General features: G+C 34.3%; 1 protein-coding gene across 1 annotated transcript; it reads left to right on the top strand.

The window, feature by feature from the left end:
- The first annotated feature begins 13,243 nt into the window (after positions 1-13,243).
- Positions 13,244-15,955, top strand: LOC145564949 (uncharacterized). Its single transcript, XM_081625094.1, has 2 exons — positions 13,244-13,440; positions 15,112-15,955. The coding sequence occupies exons 1-2, from the start codon at positions 13,244-13,246 to the stop codon at positions 15,953-15,955; spliced, it is 1,041 nt and encodes a 346-aa protein (XP_081481220.1).
- The last annotated feature ends 5,612 nt before the right edge of the window (positions 15,956-21,567 follow it).

Genomic DNA, 21,567 nt, shown 5'->3' with positions numbered 1-21,567 from the left:
AAATTATCCTAAACATGATACTAGGAAGCAATAAAGACATCCTAACATGATACTAGGAATCAATAAAGCAATCTAAGCATGATTTCTATATCAAAAGATTAATAAAACAATTAAATTACTTACTTCGATGCCTCGTACCTCTTTCTAATAACAAAATACACGTGTTAGTAACTTCAAGGAAAATAATAAACAAAACAATTAAATTAAATAATTGAAATAGAGATTTGGGACCAAACCCTCAGAAATTATCAAACCTTTCACGTCTAGGGCGAAGGCAACTTCGAACTTGGCTAGGTGTTTCTAGATCTAATGTATGAGGAATTTTGAGAAAGGGAAGGTTTAGAAGAAGAAGAGAGAGAGAAAGCTTCTAGCTTTTAGAGAAAGAAAGAGAGAGATTGTGGGTGTTGATGATTGTAGATGATTTGAAAACGGGGAGATACGACCCCTATTTATAGAAAAAATAGCACGGGATCGAAGAAAATCATATTCGGAATAAAATACCTCCTGTCGCAAACAACAGGAGCCAGTCGCCAGGCGACAAAGGCCAGCGCCAGACGACGAAGGTCAGCGCCTGGTAACGACTCTGTCGTCTCGGGCTGGTTCAAAAGTCAACGCGCTTTTACACGCGTAATTACCTTTCAAACCGGTTGTAGGTAAATATGCGTCCAATGCAGTTTCAAAATCAGATTTAATATATTTTATTCTAAATAAAACATCTTTAAAATATAATTATCAATCCTAATCTCATTAGAATTAAAGAGAACCTTCTAGATTTTTCTAGAAGACTAAAATAAATCCTAATTACTTTAAGAATAATAATTAATAGGCCCTCCTCTAGATCATTGGGCCTAATTTAATTTAATCCATAACTTCCTCATAATTCATCGGAATTGGGCTTATAATATATCGTTGGAAAGCTCTTTTCGAGCCCAATCCAACTACACTATTATTGGACCCTTATCATGGACCAAACTAAATTGAACTGGCTATTTTTCATAAATAGGAGTAAGAAAAGAAATATTTTTGAAAACAGAAAGAAGAAATATTTTAATAAAAAAAATCCTCATCATTAGACTTTCCACACTTTCACTTCGTTCGATAATCAAATGACATGAAAGGTATTCATCACTGGGTTTGGTTTTGGGGAGACACATTTGGGTGTCTACACAAGTGAACTTTGAGCTGATGTAGATGGACTATTATTTCGGATGGTGTGTGTCACAAAATCACGGAATTTTGTCGAGGGGAACTTTTGTCTTTTTCCTTTCCCAAGTTCATTCCCATTATTGTCACCCGAGAGCTCATCATGACCCATAGAACCACGCACCTCACTCCCCAAGTCAAGAAGTTGTTGCTGCCCCTTAACTACACCACCAGCTTGGTGTGTGTCATTCGCAGCAGTGTCAGCCACGGCCTGGTCGCGGCTCATAAGTTTCTCCCGCGGCCAGGTTGCGGTATTCACTGTTTGCTGCTGATGATCAGCCCAGGCAGTCCTGTCCGCGGCCTGGTCGCGGCTCAACGCTTCCTCCCGCGGCCCGGCTGCGGACCCGACTGTTTGGGGTTGTTCTTGCTCGTTTGCTGCCCCTAGAGCACTGCCTTCATCATCACCATATAACTCCTCATATACTCTCAGCACAGCAGCACCATTTTCTACCCCGACACCAATATCACTAAAGCAACATATGGAAATTCATTTTCCAAAAAATTTACATCCCGAGAAACAAATATTTCTCGTGTCTCCAAATCATACATTCGCCATCCCTTTTTTTCCCGAAAGGATAACCTATAAAGACGCATTTCGACTCCTACTAGCGAATTTATCACCCTTACTCCTTTGATTGTATGCATAACCCAAACATCCAAAGACTCGAATATGTTCATATGAAGGTTGTTTGCCGAATAAAATTTCAAAAGGAGTCTTATAACCAAGCAATCGAGAAGGAATTCCATTAATCAAATGACAAGCCGCTTCAACACACTCCCCCCAAAATTTTAGAGGCAAGTTTGCTTGAAACCGTAAGGCCCTAGCAACATTCAAAATATGTTGATGCTTCCGTTCAACACGCCCATTTTGTTGAGGCGTTCCCACACAAGAGGTCTCAAAAATGATCCCATTGTTAAAGAAATAATCTTTCAAGAAATTAAATTCCGTACAGTTATCACTACGGACTATTTTAATGTCTTGTGAAAATTGACGCTTAACAATAGCAACAAAGTTGTAAAACATAAACTCAACTTCCGTTTTATTTCTAATCAAATAAGTCCACACACTTCTAGAATAATCATCTACGTTAGTTAAGAAATAGTGAGCACCACAAGACGACTTGATCTTGTAAGGCCCCCACAAATCTAAATGTACTAGTTCAAACATTCGACTAGCTTTATTTTAACTCAAAGGAAAACTACTCCTGTGTTGTTTTTCCCGAGGGAATACATCACATGAATTAAATTTATGACTACTATGACTCACAAATGGAAGTTGTTGCAAGACCTTTCCTGAAGGATTCCCCAATCGTTGATGCCATAACTTTGTTGAATGATCCCTATCTATCTTCAAAGCTTTCACCGAAGGAACACCCCGGAAATAATATAGTCCATCCACTCGTTCACCCGCTCCAATCACCTTCCTCGTCGTTAGGTCCTGTATAACACAAAGTTTATTAGTAAATTGCATTACACAATTTGATTCATCACATAATTGAGTCGTTGAAATTAAATTGCAATTTAATTGAGGCATATAAAGAACATTATGAATGGTCAATCCTCCTTGTAATATCACCGATCCAATTTTAGAGGCATTGATAAAATTTCCATCCGGCAATCCCACCGGATAATGATCCACATGCATCACATTCGTCAAAAAAGAAAGGTCACAAGTCACATGGTTTGAGGCACCGGTGTCAATAATCCAACCCGAATCATGATTACCGTGAAGCTTGGGTTTGATAGAATTCAAGTGATCTAGCAATTGTTGAATTTGGGCAGAGGTAACTCCCGCAAGGGCTACCCCATCAAATGTCGTGGTAGCAGCTCTATGTGAGGTCTGTGAAGAGTGATGTCCACCTGTTTTGTTCGCTTGAGCAGAGGAAGCGGCACCCCCCTGCCCCTGCCACCTGAACGTCCTCCACCTCGGCCAGCGGAGGTAGCAGCACGACCTGATCCGCGCCCCCCACGAGGGCGATCCCCCCACCAATCGGGGTATCCATGAAGTTGGAAGCAAGTCGATTCTTCGTGACCCTCTTTGTTGTAGTGAGTGCAAAGTTTCTCTCTGCTCTCCATTCACGGCTTGGTTCCCTACAACGTGAAAGCCACCGCAGCATTACGATCCTCTATAGGGTTTGTCACCTCCCCTCCACGCAGACGCTCAGCCTGTATGGCCTGCTGATATGCTCTGTCTACGGATGGCAATGGGCCTTGAGCAAAAAGTTGAGCCCTTAAAGCCGCATATGCCAAATCCAAGCCAATCAGGAAGTGATGGACATAATCATCTTCCCTTAATTTTTCAACCTGCAGCACAATATTGCAAGTGTAATTACCACACTTACATTCCGAAACCAAAACATATGTGGTTAACTCGTCCCAAATTTTCGATACTCTGCCAAAGTAAACAAAGATTAGTTCATGCTTGCCTTGCTTACAATCAGCCAAGGTTGTCTTCAATTGACAAACTCGAGTGCCGCTTACAACACAAAAGCGGTTTCTGAGATTGTCCCACAACAACTTTGCGTCATCATAATCACCAAGCGTAGACCTAACAGTCGAGTCTAAGGTATTGGATAGCCAAGAAACTAACATCGAGTGTACAACTACCCAATCCTTAAGCTTCTCAAAGTCAATCGGTTTCACAATCATGCCATCTATGAAGCCAAAATTTCTCTTTACCTTCAAAGCTGTCCTCACAGCCCTAGCCCATTCATCATAGTTGTCACCCCGAAGTTGAATCGGTGTGATAACATTACCAGGCCCGTCACTCGAGCCTAGGTGAAAGGTCAAATTGACCTTCGTTTTTCCTCCATCTTTTCCTGTCATCTCTCAACAGAATCGCACACAGAAAGGGAAAAAAAATTGAATTTGTGTTTGAACTCTCTCAAACTCACATATATGAACGATGTTTATGAAAAACAAAGTTCAAGAATTAAATCGTGGATCACACTCAAGCTCTGATACCATGGACTGTCCTTGTGAGAAGGGATGTTCTCCCCCATCACTTTCACCATCAGATGCATCCTGAAGCCCAGCAATAGCTTCTACAATGCTTGTTCTTCTCCTTTAACACTTTCTTGGCTTTCTCAACCTCCATTGGGTCTGGATGATTAGCACTAAAAACTTTCTCCACCTCTTTAATTAGAGTATCAGTATGAAGTAATTCAACATCTCCCAATCCTTTTCTTCCAATACCATTCTGGGGCATAAGCAAATCCTTCTTGGCCCATAACCCACAAGTCCCAGGATCGTAACCTAGCTCTGATACCATGACAAAGTATATTCAAGAATTGTATTCTGTAATTCACATTCATCAATTCGGCCATGTACAATATATATATAGGTATATTTGGAGGGCAAGGCCAAGTACCCTAAGATAGTTCACAAAATATTCTAGGATATATTTTACAATATTCACAAATTATCTTGTTTCCTAAATTATATCCCTATAGATATTAAACAATATTGATCAGATATTAGACAATATTGATCAGATATTAGATATATTCGATAAATACACAGCTGATCCAATAGAAAGCCTTACTGTATTTAGTGATCTGAAAACCAGCAGTAGAGCTTCATGACCAAGGGATTACTAGGCACCGTGAAATCAAGTGATGAGCAAATGACAGTCACACTACCATCTCAATCACGTTTGCAGTTTGCACGAAGGACTAAGAGAAAATGAACATCTTTGAAATGAAAATTTTCCATCAACGTAACAATCAAATACAGAGCATGAACCAAGGCAGTAAAACAGATTAAACAAGGGTGTACATCAATACTTGAACAGAAAGAATTAACATTTGAAGCAAGGGTGGAGTAGCGACTAAGAGTTGTTCGATTGGTGCGTGCTGTGTGCAATGGATGGAGCAGTGAGTAGGGGTTTTGGCTGGGCGAGTGGTGGACGGTACTACGGGTAAGGAGTTGGGGATCGGAGGGGGAGGGTGGTCGTCGACCGCCGACAAATGGCTAGGTAGTGGTAGTGGCAGTGGTTGAGGAATAGGTGTGTACATTATAAACCGAACTCACGTAAAACGGTCTCACGCAAAACCTTCTCTTGATTTATGCCTTTCACTATATAAATAACTCCTTAGCCATAAGATTGCCCAAGAGTGCCTCGCTCCTTGAATAGCTCAAACACATCTTTCGGTTTAAATGAGGGAGAGGTTATGAGTTGGGATCTTTTATGGTGTTTTGAAAGCTCGTAATCCTTATTATTTATCATCTAATTATTTCTTTTTTTTGTGTGTATTGCTGGATCGGATTTTCTCCTACCACTCATGTTCCCATGGTAAAACTTTCCTTTTTTTGTTCATACTCTATTGTTATATTAGTTTAATCACACTCGTTATAATGTTAATTATTTGGTATTTTGATAAAGGGGTCAACACAATTCTAATATCCCATCTTATCATCGATGCTAACATTTGTTGATCTATTATGAAGAAAAAATCTAAACACCAAAAAAAAAAAAATGATAAAAAAAAAATGATAATAATAATAATAATTATTATTATTATTATGAAGAAAAAATATGGTCAACACATACATACAATTTGACCTCATGTCATTTGCCAAATGATGGGGACACGTGACATACTTAAACGCTGTAGTATAGAATTTCAATTTCTTTTTGATTACTTAAATAGATGTCTTTATTAAGCATGATTAATTTAGCCATATGATTCGTCATTAATATGTGACTGCACAAGTACATTTGGGTTGATTACAACTATATCCACGAGCAATTTCCATGCATCTACCATTAATCCCACACTCTTACAAGTCTCACAATCATCCTTTTTCAACATCAATTTAAGGATATGTTTGCTAACACCCTAAGTTATCATTGATTTGAATTCCTATTACAAGTTGGGCTGTCATGAATAGTAAGTGGAATGAAAAAAAAAAAAAAAAAAAAAAAAAAAATAGGGCCCGGATAATGGAAAAGGGAATTGAGCAACTTTCATTATCGTAGTTTTGGATTATGCATGTGCTTCTTGTTCTTATGCTTTTCATAAACCTATTTTTTGTTCCCAAAAATATATGAAAATTAGAAAAAGGGAATTGAGCAACTTGATATTGTAATGTGACCAATAATAATTTTTATAATAAATAAAATAATTAATGAATTTGAATTATTATTATTGACTAATTTTTACGAAGAATTAAATTTTAATTAATATTCATAATTCAGTTTAGTTCCCGGTTATTTTAGTCAGTTCAACTCAAAAGAATGGGAACTAATTAAATAAATTAGAAGTTGAGAGTATAGCGAGCAGATAAGAGAATCTCATACTCCCTAGTATAAGTAGATAATAAAGCTTGATTTCTTCAAAAAAATAAATAAATAAATAAATAAATAAAGCTTGATTTTGTAAACTCAATATCATAAGTTGAGTTTTCCAAAAAAAAATTACCAAATATAATGTTTGGTATGAACTGTATCAAATTTTAAATTTTTTTACTAGAAGCATAATTTCATTAATAATTAGCTATACAACATCTATAATAATATGATAATAAATCTGTAAACCACATATTAAGAAAAAGAAAACATTGCTATTACAATCAAAATCGTAATTTTTTTGTAATTTCGTTACAGCGCATAATACTCCACTGCTTGAAAATTGGATGGATCGATGTCTTCGCATCTTTCTTTTATTGTACGCATCCACGTTGATGTTCTAATTGTAGAGTTGATGACAAAACCTAAACTCATGTACATCAATCCAAGTTACCTTCTTAGGGCCTATTCACTTTAGCTTAATTTCAGTTCAGTTCAGCTCCAATCAGTTTAGTTCCTAATTTTCTTCTCTCATAAAATATTCATTTCAGCTCAGTTCAATTCAGTTCAGCTCCAATCAGTTCAGTTCAGTTCAGTAAATTTGAACAGGCCCTTAATTATAAAAATCCTAGAATAAAAATCTCATCCATATATATAGAATAGAATCTTTTTTTAAAAAACCTAAATATGGGAAGGAAACTCTCAAAGATGAAGAGCACAAAGCAAAATAAATAAATAAATAAATAGATTGAATAAAATTAAAAGGGTTGGAATTAATTTAATTTTGAAGAAGTTAGACGATTTTTGACTAAACGGTTAAGGAAACTAAAACCCGGCCTAGAAGAAAAAGAGGGGAGAACAAAAGGGAGAAGAGATAAAAGAGGAGATTTTTTTTTATTACCAAAATAAAAGGATTTTATTAATAAAAGACATCCAAACAATTTTAACAAACGACTTCAAAGAAATTTAGAATTCCACATGGACGAATCTAGGATTTTCGAGATGGTGAGTCACCATCAATTATAGATCACTTGTGAATGTACAATTTTTTCCCCATATCTAGTCATATTAATTTCAAGCCAAAAATTATAAATAACCAAATTGATTTCAATGTAGAAATAGGAAATCCATACTACAACTGAATAGTAATAAATAAAAATTCCAACTTACAAGCCGAAAGTAGTACAAATGACATATTACAAACAAATGGTACTATACAACTATTACTTAACTTTATGATTTTTTTTTAACTTAATTGAGAAGCTTTAGGGAAAAATTTAAAAATTAGTGGCACACATAAAAGATATAAATAGAAGCAAGAAAAAGAAAAAGAAAAAATAAAGAAGGAGATAACTTAAGAGAACAGTTATAAAGATAATTGTTCTCTTTAATTATAAACGATCAAAGAGACCAAAGAGACAACCGGTCTCTTTGATATTGCTACTACACTTTCAGAGTTTCAGCGCCAGTTTCACCCTTGTAGCCTGAATTTAAATTTTTTAAAAAAATAATAATAATAAATAAAAAAAAAATAACAAAAAAAAAAACTTAATTTAATTTTTTTTTTCTTGTGATGCACGATTGCACGTTCACCACCATGCACACATATAGATCCGCAATGGAATTCCAACACATGTACATAACACATTAGAACTAATTATATCGCAGATTCAATCAACAATCGTCTTACAAAAAATTTTAATGCATGGTCGTTCGGTGAATATACTCAAGTTTTTCTTTATTGATTCTTACATTAATAAAAGGAAATAATAACAAAGTTCTAGCATAATTAGATAAAAGAGCTAAAAATGAAAATGTTAGGGTAAAATAAACATTAATTACATTGATGAACACGTTGATTTTTGACATGCATCCCAAATTTGATAATCATATTATTTCAATACTTCTTCTATCCCCTAAGACTAGGGTTGTTCAGAGTGCGGTCTGGACTGCAACAAATCACAAACCAAACTGCAATTTTGCAGCTTGGTGCGTTTGCGGTTTGAAAATTGCGGTTCGGTTTCCAGCTGAAAATGACCAGATCGCACTTTCGCGGTTTGGTGCATTTCCAAAACATTTTACACCAAACCGCACTGCAAACCACACTTTGATGCGGAATGCGATTTGGACCGTCTAACCGCAAATCATTATACCAATTTTATAATGTTTCTATTGAAAAGTATATAAAATAGCTTAGAAATATGATGTAATTTTTTACTATTAGCTAATTAAAAGTTAAAAAAATATTAGAATTTAATGTTTAAATTATAAAATAATAGTCACAAAATAAAATAAAAAGTCTTTTTTTTAACAAAATATTTATAATTTTTAAAAAATGTAGCTAAATCGCACCGCACCAAATCACAATTTGCGATGTGGTTTGGTTATAAGTGCGGTTTGGTGCGGTCTGAAAAAAATACAAACAACAATTTTGTGGTTTAACTGCACCGCGAACACCCCTACCTAATACAATGTCTCATTTGGTTTTTGCGTGAAAATAAAGAAAGTTGTAAATTCTTTAAAACTAACGATTAAAAGTATATATGTGCATGTAGGGTCAGAGAGAAATAGATACAAAGAAAAATAGTTGGGAATTATTGAAAAGATAAAGAGAGAAGTGTTGAAAATTAATGTTAAAAGTACAAAATAGTAAAGGAAAAAAATGACATTTCATAAAAAAGAAAGTAATAAAATGTCAAAAAATAAAACCTTTTATTAAAAAGAGGCATTGAATTTTAATTTACCCAAAAAGAAAATGAGGATTTGTATTAGGGGACGGAGGGAGTACTAATCACTTATCTAATACAACGGGATGCTTGTTAGCAAGTTACTCCCTCCGTTTCATATTAATCACAACAGTATGCTTTGCACAAAGTTTTAGGAATTTTATAGGGTACGGATTATAGGGTGAATTTTATAATATAAGTATAGTTTGTGGGGATATACTGTATTTTTTTTCTTTTTTGACAGAGGGGATATACTGTACTTTATTATTAGTATGAAAGAGAAATAATGGAAAATGTTATACATAGCCCTTAGAGCTACATATAAGTATTAAATATACTCTAGAAAATTGTTTAAATTTAGGAAATCATGACAAAAACGCACTAATTATACTGATTTACGCGTGTTTTTATCACGAATTCCTAATTTTATACATTTTCCAAGAGTATATATAATGCTTATATATAAATGTATAGCATTACACTAATAAAAATAGTACAAGTGCGGTTTATAAGAGAGAGAAATAATTAATTTTTTATGCAAGTAGGGTAAGTGAGAGAGAAATAATAGAATATTACTTCCTCTTTTCCCAAATGATAGTCTCTTATGGGAAAATTTTAGTCCCAAAATGTTCATCCCATTTGCTTTTTCCAACAACCATTAATATCAATTTTTTACCAAAATTCCCTCCAATATTAAGTTTTTTTACCAAAACTTCCTCCAATTTGCAACAATATTTGTGCAAATTCAAATTTCCCATGTAAATTTTGTTTTTTTATATACTTTTATTACTTTCTTTCTCTACTTTTTTGCATACCCAATGTCAATTTAGTTTTTCAATGTACTTTTATTATTTTTATTTGTGTTTATTAATTCCCGTGAAAAATGCAATAGGGGACCGATGGAGTAGTGAGTCTTTACTAAAATAGGAAGTGTTGCAACTTTTATGAATTTAGAAGTTAGTACTACGGAAAATTTAAAATAAATAAGGGTAAGTGGTGCCACACACAAGACATACTGGGACAACCGCACACAAGACATACTAGAACATTAATTACATTGATGAACGCGTGATTTTTGACATGCATTTCAAATTTGATACTCGTATTATTTCAAGGAAAATGTTATACATAGCCCTTAAGGCTACATATAAGCATTAAATTTACACTTGAAAATCGTAAAAAGTTAAGAAATTATAAAAATATAAACACTAATTACATTGATTTATACGTGTTTTTGTCATGAATTCTTAATTTTATACAATTTCCAAGAGTGTATTTAATGCTTATAACCCTTAGGGTTACATATAACATTACCCTTATTTCAATGTTGTACTAATTACTTATCTAACACAATAGGATGCTTGCTAGCAAGTTAGTAATTAATTCAGAAGGTAGTACCACGGATATTAAAATAAATAAATAAATAACTAAATAAATAAGAGTAAGTGGACTACACCGTCCCCACATGAACGTAAAAACAACAACCGCTGCAGTCTTTGCCATTAATTTATTTGATGCTACAAGTGGATGCAAAAATAATCCCGAAGTCTCGCAATCCACACCACTTATTCATCTCCACGTGTCTAGCTTTGCATGGATAGACCGTCAACTGCATCAATGCCACAAATTTTTTTTGGCTTTTGTTCCGTCAATGCCACACCAGCAGTAAATTTTATTTTTTATTTTTTTTTGGACAACATATTTATTTCTATTTCCATTGTAAAAATATTTCAGCTCAATTCAAAGCATAATTGTGAAGTACAGTATTTTAAATTGAAATACTTTTTCCATTCCCTTTTCTAAAAAGTAATGTTAGGAGTTTTTCTATTTGTTATGCATATTTTATATTTATAATTTAAACATTTTAATTCTGTTGTAATAAAAATTACTCTCTACTACTCTGTATTAAAAGTTGATATTAATAAAGAGTATTTCAAGACGAATTTTGAAAAAATTAATTGTATAAATCATAAAAGACGATTAAAGGAATGTGTATGAATTGTGTAAAATACCACACATTATGATTTATATTAATAGAGTAATAAACAGAGCAAGTAATCAATCAATTTAAAAAAGTACTCATAGATAGAAAATTAATGTTTGAAGAAAACTCAGATATAAATTGTTGATGAAAAGAGTATTTAATTTCTGACGCAGCATTGGCAGCATCAGTGGCGTCTTTATCTTTCACCAAAAAGGCCGCCAAGTTAGGCCTTTTCCGACGTGTAGCAACATAAATCATTAACCCCTTTCTTAATGATTATCCTAATATCCTACACCTCACCCAGTCACCCCTTAAGTCTTACCCACAAGCCCCTTCAATTCGTGGTTTAGATGATTCTTTTTGTATGTACAATGTACTTGATAGTCCAACTTGCAACCATCTAAGATTATCCCATGGAATCATATTTGCTTTTTTGTAAATTTTTTATACTTTGAAATAGAAATTTATGAGTTTTAAGAGGGGAGGGGTATTTTGAAGACAATTTAAACTTGGTTTTTTTTTTTGCTAGAGTGACTATGCATGGAATCCTTCCATGCCACTTTGAGAGTCTATAAAAGAGAAAAAGTAAGCTACCTCGGATAATCCTAAAAATATCCTTTAAAGATTTAAAGTGAAAATAGAGAAAAAAGAGGTCCAAAGAATTAGAAAAGGTTGTATGTATATTTAGGGTCTGTTCACTTTATCTTAATTTCAGTTTAGTTAAGTTCAACTCCAATCAGTTTAGTTCAGTTCAGTTCCTAAACTCATTCTCTCATAAAATATTCATTTCATTTTGACATTTTTTGTAATACTGTGATGACAAAAATGTACCTTATGACAAAACACAATATTCAATTAAAACAATACTAAAAAAATAACTCAATTTTGGTTTAACAACAGCAATTGCTGTTTTGAAAAGTCTTTTAAAATTTTTTATCAATTGCACGTCTATAATAGGAGCAACGTGGGGCAATGCCCGGACTACTCACTAGTAACAACATTACAAGTTGGTTTAGGAGTAATGTGCTTGATTATGTAAGATTTTTCGTCATTTCACGTAGTAATTGGGCTTAAACCTAAGCTAGGCGCAACAATCTCTTAATTTAGGGGATGGACTAAAACAAAATGGTTTGATCTAAAATGTTTGATAGCAAAAATGACTCTGTATATGGGAAGTCAAGTCGAACCCGTAATTACATATCAATACATTAAGAACCTAGATTGAGCTAACTCTAACATATATGACTTGAGTGAATAGAGGCCAAGCAAGGCGCAAGCTAATAAACAACTTGAATTACCACAACTTGACCCAACAGAATCAATCGATTTGTTTCAACCCTACCCACTAGTCAATCCAAAACTATATGTCCATATGAGAACCCAAATTGACACAATTATAGTTACACAAATCTTTAAACAACTTTATCTTTCTTACTTACCTACAAATCTAAAAAGGGAACACACTTTCCACTATCCTAACTTGCATTAATCTCCATTACAATAATTAGAAAGGTGTTTGAAGAACAAAGGCACTATACTAGCTCCACTACAATAGTAAAATAAATGGTTGGTTACAAAAGAAATTATGGAATCTTTATAAATTCTTTTTAATACCTTATTATATCACTATACTCTTGTACTAATTTATTATATCACTAATTTTTATATGTGGCTGGCCACATGGTGTGGCCAGTCCGTTTCATATAACGGACGCCGTTATACCAAACGGGTCCGTTATTTTAAATTTTAAAAAAAAAAAACGTGTCTTTCTTTTTTTTCATTTTATTACATCAAAAGGTTCTTCTTTCCCAAAGTTTTCTCATTTTCTCTGTTCTATTTTCTCTCTCCTCAAACTGTTCTTCTTCCATTTTCTCTCTCCTCAAATTCTTTCTCCTCTAAATTGTTCTTTTCATTGATAATGACTAAAATCAAGATAATCTTCCCTAAGGAAAAGAAAGGATCGACATATACGCTGAACTCTCCTACTTCTAATATAAATCAAACCCTAATTTTAGTAATTTTTCGATTTTCCTGTCATCTATGCTCTGCAATTTGAACAAGCATCGAGAGATTGTTTTTGGTGGTGTGAAAGAATTCGTGAGTAGAAATCAAGCAATTTATGAAGAATTTCTAGAGAATGAAAAGAAAAAAAAGGCAGATGAAATGGAGGCTGCTAAGAAGATGCTGGAGGAGCTTGCTAATGTAGAAGATACAGCAATAGTTACTTTTTTCATCATGTAGGGATTACTTTTTAAAATTACAGTGTACTTATTTTAGGGGTTACTCGTTGGTTTTATAGGGAGGGGTTACTTGTTGATTTTACAAGGGTTGTTTGTAAAGTTTTAGGGGGTTACTTGTTACTCATAGTTTATTAGGAGTTACTTGTTAGTTTAATTTTACAGAATTTGTTGTTAAGTTAGAGGGGTTACTTGTTAATTTTTGTTAAGTTTCAGGTGTTAGTTACTTGTTAGTTTTATAGGGGTTACTTGTTATTTTTAGGGGTTACTTGTTAATTTTTGTTAGGGTTACTTGTTAATTTTTGTTAGGGTTACTTGTTTATTTTAAGGGTTACTTGTTAGTTTAACAGGAGTTACTTGTTAATTTTTGTTAGGATTACTTGTTTATTTTCGGGGTTACTTGTTAATTTTTTGTTAGGGTTACTTGTTTATTTTAGGGGTTACTTGTTAATTATACATGGGTTACTTGTTAATTTTTGTTAGGGTTACTTGTTTGTTATTGTTAGGGTTATTTGTTTATTTTAGGGATTACTTGTTAGTTTAAGAGGGCTTACTTGTTAATTTTTGTTAGGGTTACTTGTTAACTATTGTTAGGGTTAATTGTTTATTTTAGGGGTTACTTGTTAATTTTTGTTAAGGTTACTTGTTTATTTTAGGGGTTACTTGTTAGTTTAACAGGGGTTACTTGTTAATTTTTGTTAGGGTTACTTGTTAATTTTATAGGAGTTATTTGTTAATTTTTGTTAGGGTTACTTGTTTATTTTAGGGGTTACTTGTTAGTTTAACAGGGGTTACTTGTTAATTTTACAGGGGTTAGTTATTAGTTTTACAGGGGTTACATGTTAATTTCTTCAATTTCATTGTATCTATTTTCATCTTCCAGATCCAATACCTGATTACTGGTTTGGATTTCGAGATTCATCAAAGAATCTTCAATTTGTTCGATCTTTAATGATTCTTGTGAATCAGGTAATTTTTCGAATTCTTCTGCCATTGTTATTCTTGAATTTCTGGAAGAAAAATTGTGTGAGGTTTCGCTCAATTTTCGCATTCGTTCCTCGTAAATGAGTTGTTATGGGTTTTAAGGTTTAGAAATTTGCGCGTGTTTTGTTGAGCCATTTTGTTCAGCGCTTGTTTCCTAATCCCGTTATACGCGCGTCGTTCTCCGTTATTTTGCTGACTTGGAAGCAGGCCACACGGTGTGGCCTGCTGTACCAAAAAGGCGCCGTTATTATATATAGTTGGAAAGACATTTTTTTTAGTACATCATACAAATTAATATTCTTAAATTCCAATTATTTTATAAAATTGATTGCTTGGAAAAGTCTTATCTCCTAACAACCACCAAGGTGGCAAAGGCACCAAGTAAGCAAGACCAATTCTCCAACCCTCCTATCATTATATAAACTCATCTTTTCCTTTACTCAACCCTCCTCTACTTTTTTCCTTCATTTTTTTTCCCCCCAAATTCACCTTTTTCTCTCTCTCCTATTTATACCCACAAATTCTCAAATCTTCCTAACCCAAATCTCATTTTTCTCTCTCCTCCCAAAAAAATATGGAATTCCCAGTAATTAATTTTGAAGCTGGTATTAATTCATTACATAATCCTTCATTAATTTATCGAATTTTCTCAAATTTTGAACTGGGTAAATTGTCATATGCTAATAGAATATGGAAATGGGGTGCCCTTTTTCTTGCTTTAGTTTACGCATTTAGTAGTCTTGTTAATAAAATCAAGATTATAATCTTATATTACCACAATAAATCCAGATCTTTATTAGCTGCTTCTGAACCTTTATTATCTCACTTATACGATGAATTTGATAGTGATTTTTCCGATGATGAAAACGACGACGTTTCCTCTTCCTGCGAATCCACCTCCGATGAAGAAAACGACGACATCGACATCGACGAAGACGACGAAATCGAGGATCTATGGAACGCATCGTTTGACGACGATGATTACAATGTAAAGGGTAGTTTCGGAAATTTCAACGAAAGTTCAAGGCAAAAGGGTAAATTCAAGCTTCTTCGCCGAAGACGGAGTTTTGTTGACAATTTCTCGTTGTCTGATTTTGTCAACGGAAACGGCGTCGTTAAGCTTTGGGATGGATTAAGTTTAGGAGTTGTAGATGTCGATAATGCCTTTTCATTTCTAGATTATGAAAATAACAAAAACTCAGAAAATCAAGATTTATTCTTCGCCGGAGTTCCGGCGGTTTCCTCGTCGCCGGCGGTGTATATCTCCGGCGGAAAATTAGGGTTAGACATTTGGGATTTCCGAGCCGGCGGTTCATCACCGGTCGTTAAATCCGATTGGCGGCGGTCGGAGCGGCGGGGAGAGGTTATCGGGATGGATTCCGGTCGAACCGGAAAAGTGTACGTAAGAGATGACGACAGCATGAGGTTAGCAGTTGGTGACGTAAGAAAGGCTGATGTGGCGTTAACGGAGGAGTATGAGGAGGAGATGTGGTGGGATGCTGACGGTGTAACTGAGTCAACTCACGAGTGAGACCGAGGTGGTGGTGGTGGGATCAGGTGCGACGCGGTCTTTCGGGAAAACTGGTGGATTTTCAAAAGTGAAAATGTGTTTCACGCGTGAGAAGTGAAAGGAAGACCACCAATGTTATTTGAATAATATTAATTAGTTCTTAAAAATGATGTGTTATTACTATTCCTAGTGGAAAAATGTTTTCAAAAAAAAAAAAAAAAAATAGTGAAGAAATTATTTAAGTTGAATAATGATTGTTGTAGATTAGAGGAGAAGGGGAGAGTTGTAAAGATGATGAACTCTTTGAACCATTGATTTGTATATACTAGAAATGATGAATTTTCTTTTCGATTGAAAAGACCTCATTTGGGAATAGTCTCCTAATTGGAATGTTTTTTTATTTTATGTACATGAATTTTATGTTTGGATATAATTAGAATGGTATGGACTATGGATAGATTAGATTAAAGATTGAAAACTCTAATACTCTATCTACGTGCAATTTTTTTTGGCATTTTTCTAGATAAAAACACCTTTTTACTTCAATGCAAAAACTTTGACATGTAATTAATCAAAGTGAAGTTTCACGTAATCTAGATGGAGTATGGAATATGAATCTATATTTTTTTGGCCAAAGTAGTGCCAAACCTAAATGGAATGACTGAGAAAAAATTGCGGATTATAGGCATTAGAGGCTTGGAGAGTTGGAGCTGCTTTAGCTGTTGGAGTTGGAGTATCCAAGTATCTAACATTGTTTGGTGTAAATAACAAAATATAGGCTTACATAATTGCATTAGCATAATTGACTTTAACCACTAAAAATGTGAGAAGTTGCTAAAAGTGGGTTTCCTGAAGAGCGGGTTTCATCATTTGCATTTGGATATAGACTCGCTAAATTAGACCATTGTCAACAATAAGGAAAATTTTCCTCGTGAGGAAAATTGATGAGGAAAAATTTCCTCATTTCCTCATGAACATCTCATCAATGAGGAAATGCAATTTTCCTGGTGAGGAAAACCGAATTTCCTCATGGCTTGAGGAAAGAAATTGATGAACAGTAGCAAGTGAGGCCCCCCATCACTTGCTACTCATTTATTTATTTTTGGCTTACTGCTCTTCTAAACAACGTGTTTTGTGCGTCGTTGTTAATTACAACTAAAGATGGCCACGGGCCGTGCCGGCACGACTCCGGCACGACACGGCGGCCCACTTGAGGGCCGTACTGTGAACAAAAAATTGAAATTCGGCATGAGCACGGCACGGGCACGGCGGGCGGCACGGTTGTCGGCCCGCCGGCACGGCACGTCACGGCCAATGTCCAATTATAGCTTATTTAATAAAGTTTATTTATATAAACTTATTTAAATAAATAAACTTATTTAATTTCCTTCAAAAAAAAACTTATTTAATTAATAAGTAAATAAGTTTATTTATATAAACTTAATTAAATTAAAGTTGTTCGAAAAAAAAATTATATATATATTAACATTAACATAAACATAAATTAATAACATTATTTATATGAACTTAAGTTGTATATATATATATATATATATACGGGTTGGCCCGTGGCCCGGCATGGCACGACCCGCCAGGCATATGGGCCGTGCCGTGCCGTGGGTTGGGGTGTGCCAAAATTTGTCACGGCACGCCGCGGAGCAAGCACGGCATGGCACGGCACGAGCCCCACCGCGGCACGGCTCGCGACGGCACGGCACGACACGTTTTCCATCTTTAATTACAATTAAAGATGGGCATGGGCCGTGCCGGCACGCGGGCGACATGGTCGTCGGCTCGCCGGCACGGCACGTCGGCACGGGCCATTCCCTATTATAGCTTATTTAATTAAGTTTATTTATATAAACTTATTTATATAAATAAACTTATTTAATTTCCTTCAAAAAAAAAACTTATTTAATTAATAAGTAAATAAGTTTATTTATATAAACTTATTTAATTAAGTTTATTTATATTAACTTATTTAATTAAGTTTATATAAACTTAAACATAAATTATTTATATAAACTTAATTAAATTAAAGTTGTTCGAAAAAAAATATATATTAACATAAACATAAATTAATAACATTATTATATAAACTTAAGTTGTTCAAAATAAAATATGTATATATATATATATATATTTTAAAAAAAAATATGCGGGTTGGCCTGCGGCCCGGCCCGGCACGGCACGACTTGCCAGGCACGTGGGCCGTGCCGTGTCGTGGGCTGGGGTGTGCCAAAATTTGGCAAGGCACGCCGCAGAGCCGGCACGGCACGAGCCCCACCGCGGCACGGCCAGACACGACCCGCGACGGCACGGCACGACACGTTGCCCATCTTTAATTACAACACCCCAAAATTCGTCGTTATGAAGGTGCTATCAGCAAAATTACTGTCAAATAATAATAATTATTGTCAAATAATTAATTAAACTAATAATTACTGTCAAATAATTAAACTAATATCAGCAAAAACTCGTCGTGTAAATTCTTCATTAAACTTATAATTACTGTCTAATAATTACTTAATTATAATTTAATTTTTTTATAACAAATTAATTATAATTAGATTTAGTTGTTTCATAATCGTTATTCTATAAAAGTATAAATTGTAATAAAAATAAAAATCAATAAAATATGGTGATTTGTACGAGAGAGAAAACATAAGTGGGGTATTGAAAAAAGTAAGAGAAAGAGAGAGAGAGAATTTTTTTTTTTTATTTAATTATTTTTTTTATTTTTTTATTTATTTTTTATTTTTTTTTATCATTGGTGGGATAAAATTTCCTCACCAAATCTGCTCAAGAGGAAATGAGGATTTTAGATAGAGATGGCAATGGATCGGAGGTGGGTCGGGTGATGCATCACCCGCCTCCATCCACCAACGATCCATCCATCACCTGACCCATCCATCACCTGATTTCTCTACATCCACATCCGATCCATTCCACTACAAGAAAATAACCTTTTCGTAGCGATTATTTTAACCTTTAGTATCGATTGTAATTGCAACAAAAAGTTTTCCCAACCAATGGTCATTCGATATAATATCCCCCGTTGCATTAGCCTATAGTAGTGGTTTTCAATATCGCTGGGGTTGGCCTCAATAATCGATACGAAAAACTACATCCAATCGTGGTGATTATTGTAGCGATTACAATCGCTACAAATGTTGATCTCATTTTCTTCTTCAAAAAAAAAAAACCATGCATATGATCTTTACAAGATTCGAACATGGAACCTTAAACTCTTATATTAAATGTTTCACCAATAAGCTATGAAATATTTTATGTATTCTTTGTCAAACAATATTTATATATCTAGTGTAGAAAAGGCTTTTCGTATCGATTTTTGGGATTAAGTGGCGATTGTAAATGATAGGATTTCTCAAAATTATATAAATGTGTAAAAATAGTGTGGATATGCATTATTATGTTTTCCGTATCGATTTTATATGTGAAAACGATGGCGATTGTAAAATGATACGACTTCCTTAATTATTTCACTAATATACTTGCATATTGTAGCAAATGTACAATCGCTACAAAATAATCGCTACGAAAAGACATTTTTCTTGTAGTGTTCGTCATCTATGGATGAATCGGATGACTATTGGGGTGAAATAAATATATAAATACAATTTTTCACTTTCATGATTAAAATCTAGATTTGAAAAAAAAAGTAATCAGTTTATTAAAATTTTGATTCATCCTTCTAATACTTGTTCCTTTTTACTAAATTCCAAACAAATGTCAATTCCTAACATTACAATAGACATTAAATTATTAGAAAAGATATTTTTTTTTTTTTATATATATATAAATTTAACGGGTGGATGGATGGGTCGGGTGATAGGTTGGATGTATCGTCATCCGAATCCGACCTGATCCGTCACCCGCCCCATCCATCATCCATCCGTCACCCGCTTAAGTTTGGGTTTTCATCCATATATATATATATATGGATCGGTTGGATGGTTATCCATCGGGTTTGGATGATATTGCCACCCCTAATTTTAGAGAGAGAAAGTGGGTAGAGATAGAATGAGGAAAATATTTTTTCCTTATTGTTGATCCGCGAGGAGCTTGAGTTGCTTACAATAATCAGACAAGCCCAATACAAATATACAACGGAGTACTGGAGTTTGTGCATGAGGCCGGTGCTATAGTGTTATACTGTTATGGAACCTATGGTCATTTTATATGAAATACTTCCTACTGTACAGTTTTTAAAGAACTTGTATGCCATATGAAACACAAATGTATTACTATATTTCATTATTTTTTAATTGGTCCGTTTTGACTTTGTATAATATTTACATAATTTTCTTTGAATTTGTTTGATGATTTTAGTGTTAAAAAAAAAGTCATGTGGGGTTTTGTTAGTTCACCTTAAGGCATCAAAATAGTTTTTTTAGTAATTTTTTGCTAATACTTTTTTTTACAGGGATTTTTTTGCAAATATTTAACTTAAGATAATTACATTTAAAAATATGTGCAGATTAATGTGAATGTATCAACTAATATGAAACAGATCAAGTACAAATTGCATACAGAGTAATATATTATCTTTTTATGCATGAAAGCATGATTGTGAAGGGTGTTACATTTAAAGTATCAACTCGAGTTGTGGATTACATTTAGGCCTTTTAGGGTTTAGTCTAACTTTTTTTTTTTAGTTTGCATTTATATCCTAATGCCCTAACACGCTGATCACTTATTATGATGTAGATTGAGGATGGTGCCCAAGTATATGTCTTCGACTTTAAGTGGTGGTTGTTTTTTAGGGACAATTAAATTCTTTGTAATTGAAGTGTGAAGATATTTTTTTGGGTCAAGTGTTGAAGCAAAATTCTCTAATGTTATAATGTACTACGTATTTATTGAGGCATGTTAGCTTCGTAATATTTTCTTTTTTTTAACACAACACAAAGCATAGATTACTTAGGCCAAGCCCTAAATATATTACAGCCTAATGACCTGTGATTTGGATAACCCAAAATGCAAATCAAGGACTAAGTTCAATTGTTCAAACTACTAAACCAACAACAAACATAAAGATAGTTTTTACATCGATGGAGATGACAAAAGGGAAAGCTAGAGCTTCGAATGAAGCTATATAATACCCTGCAGAGCAGCCTTATCAGATTCATAAGCAGCAAGGACACTGGTGGGAACAGAAAAGTGCGGCACATGTCCTCTGTGCATACGCATGGCCAACTGACTTAAGTAGTGCGCAACAGAATTTCTTTCCCTTGGAATATGACTAAGAGTGATTGTCATGTCTTGATTCCTCAGGCATCTGCCAATGTCAATAACAATTGCAGCCAATTCGTGGTGCATAATATCAGGTTCCTTATTGAGCATAGTACGAACAGCCTCAACATCTGTTTCAACTTCAAGGAATTTGACTGGAAAGGCTCTTGCATAATTAAGTCCTTCTCTCAAAGCATACAACTCATCCTACAGAGGAGTGTTTGCATTCTATTTGCTGGAGTAGCCAATGTACCAATCACCTTTGTCAGTCCTAAAGACACCTCCACCACCTGCACCCTCTTCATCAGCATGCTTCCAAGCTCCATCAGTGTTTAACTTGATATATCCAAGTCTTGGAGGCCTCCAAGGGATAGACC

The sequence above is a fragment of the Chenopodium album genome, chromosome 10, assembly GCF_948465745.1.
Source record: "Chenopodium album chromosome 10, dcCheAlbu1.1, whole genome shotgun sequence".
NCBI lineage: Eukaryota > Viridiplantae > Streptophyta > Magnoliopsida > Caryophyllales > Amaranthaceae > Chenopodium > Chenopodium album.
The sequence above is the reverse complement of the archived record's forward strand: the minus strand, read 5'-3'. Positions and strand labels throughout refer to the sequence as shown.

What these genes read in the sequence shown, in the direction of transcription:
- LOC145564949 (XM_081625094.1), top strand. Translation starts at nt 13,244, where the DNA reads ATGCTCTGCAATTTGAACAAGCATCGAGAGATTGTTTTTGGTGGTGTG. An exon ending in ATAGTTACTTTTTTCATCAT is followed by an intron (nt 13,441 to 15,111) that starts GTAGGGATTACT and finishes ATATGCTAATAG; the next exon opens with AATATGGAAATGGGGTGCCC.